Genomic DNA, 13,355 nt, shown 5'->3' on the forward strand with positions numbered 1-13,355 from the left:
CCAACGAGACCTTGTAGGAGTCCATAGTAACCACAATAAAAAAATAAGTAATAATAATAATAATAATAATAAAAGTGGTACTGACTCCTTGTGCTTTATGTATACCAAACAAATCACAGCTTTAATGTTTATAGCTATATGCCAACAGTGATTGGGAACTGATTACTTCTCCAGTTATTAGCCTCAACCCACCGTTTACTCCACATAAGAGCTAATTGTTGCGAAACTAATGAGAGATCAATGGAAGACCTGACGAGGTCGGGACCTGATACACATGTGAAACTACCATTATGTAAAATACTAAACTTTTTAACATCAGTCTTATTAAATATTATATAACCATTGTGGCAATTATTTCCATTTCACCTTGAATCCCGAGACCGGAGATGTGCATTAAAATCACGTACTATCATACATAGAGGACCTCTAACTTCCAAAACTTTATTCAACAATTTTAACCATTCGTCATTTTTTATATTATTTCTACCAGTTGGGTACCTACTATTGTTAGTGGATCTCTGACGGTTTGTATAGAAATTGCTCCTAATTCTAGAGCATCAGAAGGGGATTGAAAATCATACCCTTTTTAATAAGAAAAGCTACTCCGTCACTATCTCGTAATATGGAAGAGGAACCCATCCGGTTTTAACCATGTTTCTATAATGATAATGTCCAATTCCAGTATAAATCTCTCAAGTTGCTTTGACTGATTATTTGTGCTTCTACAGTTCCATTGACAAATTCTAAGATTAAGTTTTTGACGCATTTTTCATACTACTGTCATTATTAATAATTTAGACTTTATATAGCTTTAACAGATAATTTTTTATTCTTTTACATATTAATTAAAACACCTTTTTAGTACATTAGATGGCAAGTGCAGGCATCGCGTCTCGCGCACGAGTTACATATACTATTTTTTGAAACAGTATGTGAAAAGATCGACTTATCTGAACAAAATGCTTTTATCGTGCTTTTATTTATTTTTTATTGTCATTATGGATGTTTATCGTAACATAAAAATTTGTAAAATTCAATTTAATATTCTTATTTTTCATTGAGATTTCCATTGTTTCACAATTTTCCTTTTCATTACTTCTCTTTCTTTTCTTCAACGGCGATCCAAATGTAGAATTTTGCGTGGTTGTCGGAACATAGTCCACCCTTTGATATTGTGAATCGTCCCCCGACTTGGCTTCGACATTATTTATATCTACAGTTGCATTATCAAATCTCATATTAGACGTAGAAGGAATTTGATTTGCAACTGCATGTGAATTGGCAAGTGGTGTTGTTAAGTCGATTTTTTTACTTATTTCTTTTTGGCTGTAAAGTGACTTTTCGACGTAGCTTCTAGCTACTGTCGCCGATTTCCAACCTCCGTGCCTCATTAGATCGTTTTCATTACCTCCGCCGTCTGCACGGAGAGATCTCTGATGGTACTACGGTAGTATGTATAGCCGCGTGCAACAGTATAGTATAGTGCGTCGTATACGACTGTAGCGCCCGCGCGCCACAACGAAAGTATATGGCTTCTGCTACCGTAGTATACAGGCCTCCGTGCAACTGTAGTGAGTGAACTATACTACCGTTGCTTCTGCCTTATACTACAGTTGCAACGCTGATATACTGAATTGGTATATTACCCCGCTTACCAACTTTGCTCCCGGGAGCCATACCAAATCGGTATTGACCCCAAGCAAATGTGCACACACACACACATACACACACACACATAAGTGTGTATATATGTATATGTACGTAATTTGATGCGGCGGTGGCGGCACTGCACTATACATACATATCTATAACCTCGTGTTTGCCGCTCGTTGAAAGGTATATGTATATATATATATATATATTTTTTTTATAAATGATTGCAAAATACGTACTGCTATTTGTACGAGATTAATTTCATTGTAATTGACAAAAATAAATAGTTAAAATATATACGTTGCTATTTGTAAATAAAAATAATTTTCAAATGATTTATTGTTAAAATACATGTTTTTCATTATAATTATCTTTTATTCATTTGCCTAATACAATACGAGTCCTTTTTTGCGAAACAGAGGCTATCAGCATGAACCTTATTTTTGCAATATACTATTGAGGGCTATTTTAGAACGCGTAGAGCTGTTGAAAACGATGTATGTGTAGTTAATTACTATTTCATTTAGGATAAAATTACCTATTGTATACATTATTTTCAGCAGCGCATATATATGCGTTTATTAGATCCCATCCAGTGTATAGTAGTATGCTATACTTTATGAAGCTCGAGAAAATATTATATTGTTCATTGCATATATATACATATACATTCCAACGAGCGGCAAACACGAGGTTATAGATATATATGTATAGTGCAGCGCTGCCACCGCCGCATCAAATGACGTACATATACATATATACACACTTATATATGTGTGTGTGTGTGTGTGTGTGTGTGTGTGTGCGCGCACATTTGCTTGGGGTCAATACCGATTTGGTATGGCTCCCGGGAGCAAAGTTGGTAAGCGGGGTAATATACCAATTCAGTATATCAGCGTTGCAACTGTAGTATAAGGCAGAAGCAACGGTAGTATAGTTCACGCACTACAGTTGCACGGAGGCCTGTATACTACGGTAGCAGAGGCCATATACTTTCGTTGTGGCGCGCGGGCGCTACAGTCGTATACGACGCACTATACTACTGTTGCACGCGGCTATACATACTACCGTAGTACCAGAGATCTCTCCGTGTGCAAGCAACGTTGATAAGCAGAGGCGTAGGGTTATGCTAAATAATTGATGCGCTATTGCGAGTCACTGCTATTTGTTATTGCTAGGTTACGAAATTTCCTCGGGCACCGATTTCTTCGCTTACGACTTGAAGCAGTGCGCGAATGGCGTTCCTTGCGAACTCTATAGGTGCATGCAAAGTCGATCTTCGCACGCACTGTCTTAATAAATATATAAATCGTGGCTGGATAGGCTAAAAGCCCCGTCGTGTTCATTTCGGAGTATGATTTTGTTTGATATCCCGAGTTTTTGTGTTGTTTGGTTGTGAGTAGTATTGTGGTATATATACTTTATTTGAAAGTGATGGGACGTTTTCATGGTGGCAATAGGCCATGTTATTCTCTCATCTCCATGGATTAATTTTCTAGCATCTTCAAATGATTTGTTTTTTTAACCATGGTTCTTTGTATCTCACACTTTTTTATGAAAGTTTGACATCTGCTCTTATCCAATTTAGCACACTGCCTACATACAGAATATTTCTTACATTGGGACGTTATATGGCCTGGCTTCAGACAGGAATAGCATATTTTTAGCGAGGGTACGTAGGGTTGTACTTGATGTGCAATTTTATATATGAATTCATATTGAGGCAACTTCTGACCTAAAAATGAGACAATTATTGATCCTGTGGGAGTCCATTGGGGTTGACCTGCTGCTCGTGTGAAATCTTTGTTCTTTTTCGTTATTCTTCCATCACTTGCTATCCTCACTCCAGCTTTAATTTAATTAAGGATTTCATCCTCTGAAATATCCTGATCCACTTCTCTTATGAAACCTCTCTTAGTCAAACGGAATGATGGGATAAAGGCTTCACAATTTTTCTTATCTATTATTTCAGAGTCATTTACTAAGCTGTTAGCTTCTTTACAATCTTTAAAGATGACTTCTATATTTCTTGTTGATTTTGGATAAATCTGAATGACTCTAGGGTACTTATTGCAAATACGTTTACTTAAAGTTAACCTGTTGATTCTTGCCGAGTAATTACCATTTGGCTGTGCTTTACTTTTTACCACAACTCCAAAAGGGTCGCTGTTATCTTCAGTCTAAAGCTATATTGGAGGTCTATTCGCTTTGAGCGCAATTCCGAAATCGCGCCCCCACTGGGCACTTTGAGAACGATTGGTCGTCATTAGAAAAGGTAATTATTATTAAATCAAGCTTCTGGCTCCATTTACCAGGTGGCCAACCCCTAAATGTCGCTTCTCTCCAAGCATATAGAAATCAATTCTATGCATAGTACTGTCCCTTCCTAATCATGACCAATTGCTCTCAAAGTGCCCAGTGGGGGCGCAATTTCGGAATTGCGCTCAAAGTGAATAACTCTCCTTATTTAGGTTACTCTCTTGAGTTTTTTCCTCCTGTGATTAAGTCATCACGTTGTCCGCCTCATTATCTCTTGTGTTTTTCCCCTTTTCATCGACTTTTCTCTGTTTGTCTTCATTCTGCTTGCCTTCGTTTTCGTTCTTTTCTCTGAACTTTCTCTTGTTGTTTTTTTCTCCCTTTAAAGCTCCTACTTCCTGTTCTTGGTCATTGGTTACTCCTTTTCCTTCAATGATCTTGATACCCTCCATCTCTTCCTGTAGTATCGCACTGCGCCTCCCAGAAATCAAATGCATGGTAATGGTTATAAGTTTTCAGCTGCTATCAATAACCAGATAACCTAAAATCTTAGGTTTCAAGTTAATAGATTCAGTTGACGGAATTTTGAAACAAGACTTATTTACCAACACGAATACGCACTTACCTGCACATTTATTATACGCATGTTACAGACATGATTTCTAAGCGATGCATATTTGTGTTTTACACCATATGACATGTGTCTTATACATATTAACGATATTTTTGTTCAACTTATAAAATTAATATTTCATAAGAACTTGGTCATACAAGGTCATATTTATTTGAAACGACACATTTAATAATTTAATATTAGAACTATATTAAAATGTTCTTGGTTATTTTTTTCACAATACAAGTTTTGACATAACATAAAAAAACGTATGGCATGGTATTGAGATGGAAAAACAAAGTTAGAATGTCATTCGATTTTGGGGCGAGCAATTTTGCTGGCAATTCAATGGTAATACAAAATTCTCTTATTTAGAGCTTCGGAATCGCGATCCGGTTACAGTTAGGGTAATGACATTCAGCCAATGAAATGCAACTGTTACCGTTATCATTTTTTTAAGCTTTTTTTTTAACAAGGTGAAAGAGTCAAGTATACAAGCTTACAGCTTATTTGTACACAATAAAACCCAAGTATAAACGTCGCAAGTACTAATTTTACTAGTTTTTCTTTGACTTTAGATGAAAATATTGCAATTTTTCGTGCAACGACTTACACTGATTTATTCTTTTATAAAGAAGAAAAAAACAGTACCAACTTTACCAACAATGAACAACAGAGATGATGTATATTACCAAGAAACACACCTAATGAAGCTTACAGTCACCGTGTATACAAACAAAATTGAATTTGAAAAATCCGTGCTAAGAGCGTGTTTTCTCACGTCACACCTTGAATGCAGCCCCTAGGTACATGGAAAGCGAGAGAGAGAGAGAGAGAGAGAGAGAGAAGGAACGAGAACGAGAAAAAGACCGACAGAAGAAGGACAGAAGCACGTACAAAACATGAACCTGCGCTTATATACTCGTGGGCGAAGGGGGAAAAGATGGTGCACGGGAAAAAGAGGGGAGAGAAAGCACAGGTGTTCCCCGAGTGGTCGGCGGCGGGAGTCGAGCGCGTATGCCGGCTCCCTCGGTCTCTCGCCGCAGTGTCGGCCAAGCACCCCGTGGACTCGCGTGCGCCGGGCCCCTCGGCCTTGAAACCCCTTGCTCTCAGCTCGCCGATACTGCACACCCAATGTTCACTTGGGCGGGACACCGCGATTTGTAGTTCAATCAAAGAGTTCGACCCGGTTTTTTTTTTTTTTTTTTTTTTTTCTTTTTCTTCTTGTGCTGTACGCGAGATGAACACGGCTTCAACTTGACTCCTAATTGAGGCTCGTTCGCGGCGTGCGTGCAGTGCGCGGATGACAAGTGAACCTTGAAATTTTTCAGTGCAATTCAGTGAGTCACGCGGCGAGCGGCGCGGATAAGTATCAAGTGCGAGGAGGGAAGTCGCCGGAAACCGCGGCTGGGTATTATGCTAATCAGACGGCGCTCAGAATGCGGGAGGAAGAGCTCGAGATATCACTCAAGGTTCGTCCTGCGAAAGCGCCCATTTGAATCTCCGATTATCTCCCTCCCTACACTCTCTTTGGGTGATTTCCCCCCCTTCCTCTTGCTTCACGAGCGTGGGACAAGTGGTTCGATTTTATTTCCTCCGTTATCGCTACTGGCGGTGTTTCCCTTGTCTTTGTTGTTCCGCGGTGTTTTGAGTTGGTTCGGCGCTCGACCGATTAGATAAGGAAACATGTCCAGCTACGTTGACTCGAGCGCTTATCGGTGAAATAATAATCCAAGCGACTGCGAGAGGGAAAAAACTCGAATAAAAATTACTAATGTGGGTTATTATCAGTAAATGGAACATTTTTTCGCAATCCTATTTGTTTTTCATGTACCTCGGATTGTTTGCACCTCGATGAAACATATAGGCAGCTATTTTTTCAATTAAGCTTCCACAAGCGACAAACGTTCGTTCACGTGAAGAGACTGGTATTTCTCGCGTGTCTTTATTCGCTACAACACATGCGTACTCTAGCTTGATATTTTTCAAACAAACTACGTGCCGTTGAATCGGTATGGGAATGCCTTCGTGAAAATAAACGATCCAACCAACGTACCGATAATTTGCAAGATTTTTGAAAGGTGCCATTCCCTCATTTTCATTTCGTTTCTATACTGCCCATTCGCGTCCAGAGCGATAAATATTCCACGCAAGAAATCACATTGAGGCGGAAATCGTAAAAAGATAGTTAAACATTGAGCATTTGAAAATTGGATCCGCGCTCGGTGCTGTAATAAAAAGACTTTCAAAAATTTGGGGCTGGAAGGGGGTGGACGAATCGATAGAAGCACACAGGAGTAAACCATGAAAACGAGCCACCCTTCCTCTCTTCCAGCACCAATTGTCAATGCAGAACAGCAAACATGCAGTTCAAACTTGAATTTTTTTTTCCAACCGATTCTCGAAAGTTAGACCAGTCGAACAAGTCAGTGTTGACTTATTATAAGTTAAAAGTCGTTTACTTATTGTGATAAATAGACGACATTTTACTGATCTGCAGTAAAATTTAACTGATTCATTCAACAGTGAAGGACGTGAACGTTCAGCGAATATTTGCAACCGAAATGTGTAGATTACTCCACGCGATTGGCATAGGAGCGGTTAAAAACAGTATTACCATATGTGCGATGTATGTAGTTGAGCGAGTGGGGGGTGGACTTGGGTAAGCTATTTAGGCACCGTGAGGGTAGCACTTACGTATTATGCACCTGGCGGGTATTGTGAGTATTTTTGTAGTAAAAAAAAGAAGTAGTACCTTTTTATGTCCTCGAAGACCGGCACCAATGGTTTGACCTTAAAATTTTCATCATTGCACTACAATAAACACAGCCAACGAGTGCGTACTCTACAGTTCATTGTGCAGCAGTTTTAACGGGTGGATGTGTATTTAAGAGTCTGAGGGAGTGAGTCGATGGATAATTACTCGACGGGTGCGTGTGTAGTAGCTACATATATTATATACATATATACCCACCTGAGGCTCACATGTACGTATATACGATCCATTGATGGCGAGTGTCGGTTGCGTGGGGGTGAAGGGACTCCCTTTTGCCGGCACATTTACGTATCCGTGGATGTGTGAAAGTCGTAGCGAAGCGGCCTTAGAGACATACACACGCAGTGCTTACACCCGCGAGTCTACAAAAAAACTTTTGTCTCGTGTCTTTAAATTTCGGAAAGCTTTCGCTTACTTTTTTAGAATTTCGTAATTTGATGTACTTCAAGCTCTTCTTTTTTTTAATCTCTTTAAGAAAAAAAAATCGAAAGTTCTGATTCTGGCATAAATTTAAAGAACGTTTTTTTTGTTCTTTCTAAGCATTTGTAATTAATTATAAAGTATTGATGCATCATTTTTTTTTCCATCAATTTCAAAACGTTTTCTACAAGGAAAAAATTATAAATTGAGAGTAACTTTTTGTAGTAATTTCATTGTATGAGTGCTTTGGCTGTTAAAAAAATTGTACAAAACATTTAACAGATATACATTAAATTTTTTTACATCTTAGGCTGATCTAAGATAGATCTTAAACTTGCAGGTGTATAGTTTACACCAAAATTTATCAAATTCGCAGGTGCTGATTAAAAGTAAAATTTTCTACAAAATCTTTTTTTCTCGGTAGTATTAAGGGGATTATTACAAAGTTTTATTATTAATCGTATTATTTATAACATACTTAAATTTAAAAAAGTCTATAGTGATGCCAGTTCAAAGATATATTAATTAAAAGTCGGAGCACAATGTATTTAGTACACCTATTTTGAGGAAGGCAAGATTTTGGAGCATTGTTCTTTGGTTTTTTCACTAGTTTGATATATTTTACTCTATAATTTGAATTATTTTACATAATTTTCAAAGAATAATAAAATTAGGATTAATTTTTTACAAAAATTGACTTTTGGAATGGAATGTAAATTAATAATCTCCTTAGGGGTTGATAGTATAGTTTAGAAAAATGTTAAATCTTAGAAAAAAAGCGTATGAAAAATTAATGAAAATATGCTTTTATCAATAAAAAATAACGCAGAAAATAAGTTTTTATACCGCACAGTAAGGATAAAAGCAAGAGTTTCTAAACTTTTATTTTATAAGAACATAAATCAATTCTAACACTAACAGTTACGCGTGGGATAAAAAAACTATTTCTACTTCATAATTTATCAACAAAAACGTATTTTTATATGGATTTTATTTTTAAATTTTATTTTTAACTTTCAACTCATAATTTTTGTTTGCGATTGAACCAAGTAAGCAGTCTACAGTACTTATACCTATTTGGCGTCTGATCTTAAAGTTCATCGTCTACAAAATTAAGTAGTGACAGACGAGTAAGGTAAGACAAGCCATCGGCGAACCAAAGTCCTATACATTAAAAGCTGGGTAAAAAAAAGAGGAATTTGGTGTAATCTATTATAACTTTATTGTAATGATAAGAACATTTTTGGTGGAAAAAAAAAAATTAGTCACTCTAGAAGTAAATGAATAATCGATCTCAGTTAACCCGCCACAGACAGCCAGACAATACGAGTTAAATAACAGCGTATAAAAATACTTTTACTTGACTCGAAAATTAAAACTTTCATCTCCGCAAATAATTAAACAGTTATAAGATAATTGCTATGGATTTTAAAAAATTTCTACAAATTTCTAAAATATTGACAGTAGCCCCGTGTACGTCGCACCGGTGGTACTTTTAGCTCTATAATAATCGTGTCTTACCCACAAAACTATATGATTTTCGGTATGAATTTAGCAACTTTGGAGTACCAAAGGACCCTAACTAACTAACGCGTCCTGACTAACATTTCCAGAGCATGAGGCAAAAAAATGGCATCCATATTGCTGGAGTTTTCCGAGTATTTTTCGAGGACTTGTTCGTGTACCTGCATGCAAAGACAGAGACCGAATAAGAGGCAACGGCGGCAGGTAGAAGGAAGTAATGGAGGCGAGCAAAGAAGAACAAGTGAGGGAGAGACCGCCGCCACGGTCGAGCAGAGAGAGCTTGCTCCGGAGAACTATCAGGAGAGCGATGTCGCGGGCACATGTGCGTGCGCTGTCGGGGAAAATATATATACATGTATATTCGCTCCAAAGTGTATACATTATACATATATATATGTACATCCGCAGCACAGGTGCACCGCTCGCAGAGATACAGGCGCAGGTGTTGGTTGTTCCGAGACCGTGCGATGTACGCTCGCATGTACATATATCAACACACCCGCACTCTCGCGTAAAAAAATATATATACATACATAAGCGGACACGAGGCTATAAGGTTGAGGCCCTCCCCATTGCGTCCTTGCGCTGCCATCGTCTACGTACGCGTGTATCGTCTATGTACTCCGTATCTACGCGTGTAACTCGTGTGTACGTGTGTATACCTCGTTCATTCCTCCATGAAACCTATAGGTGCACGCCTTCGTGCGCGTATCTATCCGTACGCGGGGTGTACTGAGGCAAGTCAAGCGCGTGTTGTGCGCTTTTGTGTGGAAAAGACACCCCAAATGATGGCCAAAATTTTATAGAAAGCTTAGACACGTCAATCGTTGGTTTGTTGTTGTTTTTGGGGTATTTTTAACGACAATCGTATTATTCTTTACTTACATTGATTCACTAGTTTTTTTTTTTTTTTTTTTTTTTTTTTTTACACTCGTTTAGCTAACATATCTTTGGTTTTCATCAGGACTTAATTTATGTTTCATTTATTTTTTCCATTCATTTGTAATTAAAGCACAATTAGGGTAATCCACGGAATGACGAGGATAAAATTGCCGCAATGAAGCTTTTTTGAACACGCCAACCTTTTTTAGAACGCAGATCGAATATTTAAATGTTACTCCTTGACAGGAAATAACTGTCACAGTTTGCTTGATGAAAAACATTTTCTTATCGGTGGATAAAATTGAATTTTCATCGTCAGCTGTGAGTAATGTTGTATCTGAAATTTATTTGATGAAAATTACCAAAATTGTATTCTACAGAAAGTTACTGGGAGAGTTTATGTGCTAGAATTCTTTAAAGATTCACTGCAATATATCCGAGAAAATATCTTACAGGATAGTTGTACGCAGGATGTCTTGCAACGAGTGTATTTTAGGACGAGCACCCTAAAATCATCCAAAAGTCCTGGCAAAACATTGTTCGTGAGCCCAAGAGGATGTTTTGCAGGAAATTTTGCAAGACCCTTGTACGAAATTCTACAGAAAATTTTAATGAGCGTTGTTTGCAAGAAAAAAAAAGCTTTAACGTTATTTGAAGAATATTTGACGAAAAATTTCAAACAAAATACCTATACGAAAGCAAATGCAGACTCTTTACAAATACAAGGGATTGGACTGGCTTGTAATATCAGTGAAATAGAAAAAAATATTAATGTATTCTATTATTCCATCCCAGAATACAAAACGATGAAAATAAAAGTTGTTACTTTTGAACAGTTGTTACTTGTCAACGAACGCGTTATAATGTATGGAGGGTTGAAAATGACTAATCCACGGCTTTTATAACAAATTAATTCGATTGCTCGGACTGTGCAAGATTAGCGTTTCTTCTTGCATGGACACGATGTTCTAATGCATTTCAAGCACGTGGCCCGTAATTATAGATAATAAGATACTCAACACCTCAAGTTTGGTGGGATAATAATTCGAGACACAAGAGGAACGAGACGGACGATCATCCAGGAGTTAAAGAGTTGTTCGAAAAGCTCGTAATGACAGAAAGCTGGAATGTCAGGCACAAAGATGCAAGCATAATACGTAAGTATTATGCACGTGTGCAAATGCACGCAAGAGAAGAGCGACCCGTTTTAACGGTACGGGTAATGCCTGATTAGCAAATCAGCATCTGCCGGGAGAAAACTTCTCCAGCCTCTTTTCCATTTTCTGTCGCACGTGTGCACTTGCGTGTACGCGCACACCTATTTGTATATACAATGTATGAGTACGTGTACACATTCTCAAAGTTAAACGTCTTTGCAACTCTCGAGGCGCAGTTCGCTCGTGTACGGTTAATTTTGCCCATCGAGTCCCACCTATTCTGTAATATAAATAGCGTGTGCAGTATAGGTAAAGCATAAGCGTAGCTGTTCAGATAATATCAAGCGATTTAACGTTCGTGGCACTACCCTTCCCCAGCATATCCTCGAGAATTTTTATTTCACCTCTCCCTATTATCATTTGAAATTTCAGATATGTACCTACATTGGCAACTTAACGATAGCGAGGTGCCCACCCTTCACAGTTAATGATCATAAGTTGGCTGAATCCAAGAGGAATTACATGTACATAAAATATACGTTGTACATGGAGAATAGTGAAATGCACGAAAGTCAATTTAACGTATACTTTTGGCACTAGAATAGGCATAGTTTAATTGTCAGTAAGATCAACTTTTGTCTCAGCTGTCACTGTTTGGCCATCAGATATGAGATGCTGCGAATAATCTTCTTTAGTTACGAAAGTGCAATTAATTAACTTTAGCATAATTGACAAAAAGTTGGCTTTGTCAAAGGTGTACGTATATGTGTATTAAGTACCTTTAACGATCGAGTTACCTACAGGTCTGTCGCATATACCACTATTTGATTCATGCACAGTACTATAGGATTCGTGAACAGTACCTATTTATAACTTGATTATTCAATTTAGATAGTAAACTTGGGATGTGTTGTTTTTCGCTGGTTCGTGTGATAACGTGCAAACTGTATTAGAATATGATGTTCCTACGATCAAACCGAAATTAAGATGTAAGTAAAAACACTGAGAGACCTGATCGTTAATTCTTAACATATATGATAACTGTTATCATAGACATTTTTAATTCCAAGCAACTATACATACATCTTTGAAGCTAACATATTTAGTTTTGATCAACTCTTTCTATATTGATCTGGAAGATTAATATGTTAACATATAGTTAACATATCAAGTTTATTAATATAATGCGTCACTTGTCCGAAAACATACAGGTAATTATATTAATATGTTGACTATCAGTAATTGGGTCTCTCAGTGAACATAGGGACATTGTTTGTTACTTTTAAGCTGAAAAACGCAGGTGCCAGTGGTGCAACTAAATTTAATCAGTTGAGTTTCATTGATCCAAAGTATAGGTGCGAAAATGTAAAAAAGCAAAGCTACGCGCTATAGTTTTAGGAGAGTTCATAAGCACAGGTCTGAAATTTTCCAATAACGACAATGATAATAATAATAACGAGATCCAATTAAAAAAAAAAGAAAAAAGGGATTGTCGGAGTCTAGAGTATAAAAAAAGGGCCATTATGGCACAATAATTGAGCAACAACGAACGACGACGAGGAGCCAAGTTATCAGTCTCCGTGGAAATAACAAGGAGCGCTCGAACCCACCGTGTACCCAGGGAGTCACGACGCACGAGGGCGTGTGCTGCACAGGGGAAGTCGTTAAGTAAAACGAGTAACTCCTCCGCGCGTGTAAAGCAGCGCATATATCCGCGCGCAACAATATGAATTCCAACGTGAGTAACCAATTTCCGATAAAGATGGAAAATCAAACGAACCTACCCACCACACCCCCTCCGATCTGCACGACTCTACCGCACAGAGGGAGCTATTTATAGTATCAAAAGTAAAAAAAAGAAAAAAAGTTTAAGGTTCTTGCATTCACACTCCGGCGTTTCCTTCTCCCAGGCTCGGGGAGGACGAAAAGACGTACTTATAGTCCCCTCCTCGGCAGCAGCGATATTCACACGATTAGAGACACCAGCGCGGCGAAGCTCCCCCGCTCGCTCATTTTCGATAATAATCAGCGGGATCTCCCGGCAACTGCTGTTATTATACGCGCGCCGAGAGGA

At 38.0% G+C, this 13,355-nt stretch overlaps 1 protein-coding gene across 1 annotated transcript in view; it reads left to right on the plus strand.

Moving 5' to 3' along the window:
* Nucleotides 1-5,769: 5,769 nt before the first annotated feature.
* The window catches only part of Rab23 (RAS oncogene family member Rab23), a 28,218-nt gene continuing 20,632 nt past the window's right edge, over nucleotides 5,770-13,355 (plus strand). The window contains exon 1 of the mRNA XM_014352775.2: nucleotides 5,770-5,994. Within this exon, the coding sequence (XP_014208261.2) occupies nucleotides 5,962-5,994 (33 nt within the window). The 5' untranslated portion in view covers nucleotides 5,770-5,961. The remainder of the gene's footprint in view (nucleotides 5,995-13,355) is intronic.

Source organism: Copidosoma floridanum, unplaced genomic scaffold (assembly GCF_036245765.1).
Source record: "Copidosoma floridanum isolate Cflo_tuat_1 unplaced genomic scaffold, Cflo_Japanese_pri ptg000011l, whole genome shotgun sequence".
NCBI classification, from domain to species: Eukaryota; Metazoa; Arthropoda; class Insecta; order Hymenoptera; family Encyrtidae; genus Copidosoma; species Copidosoma floridanum.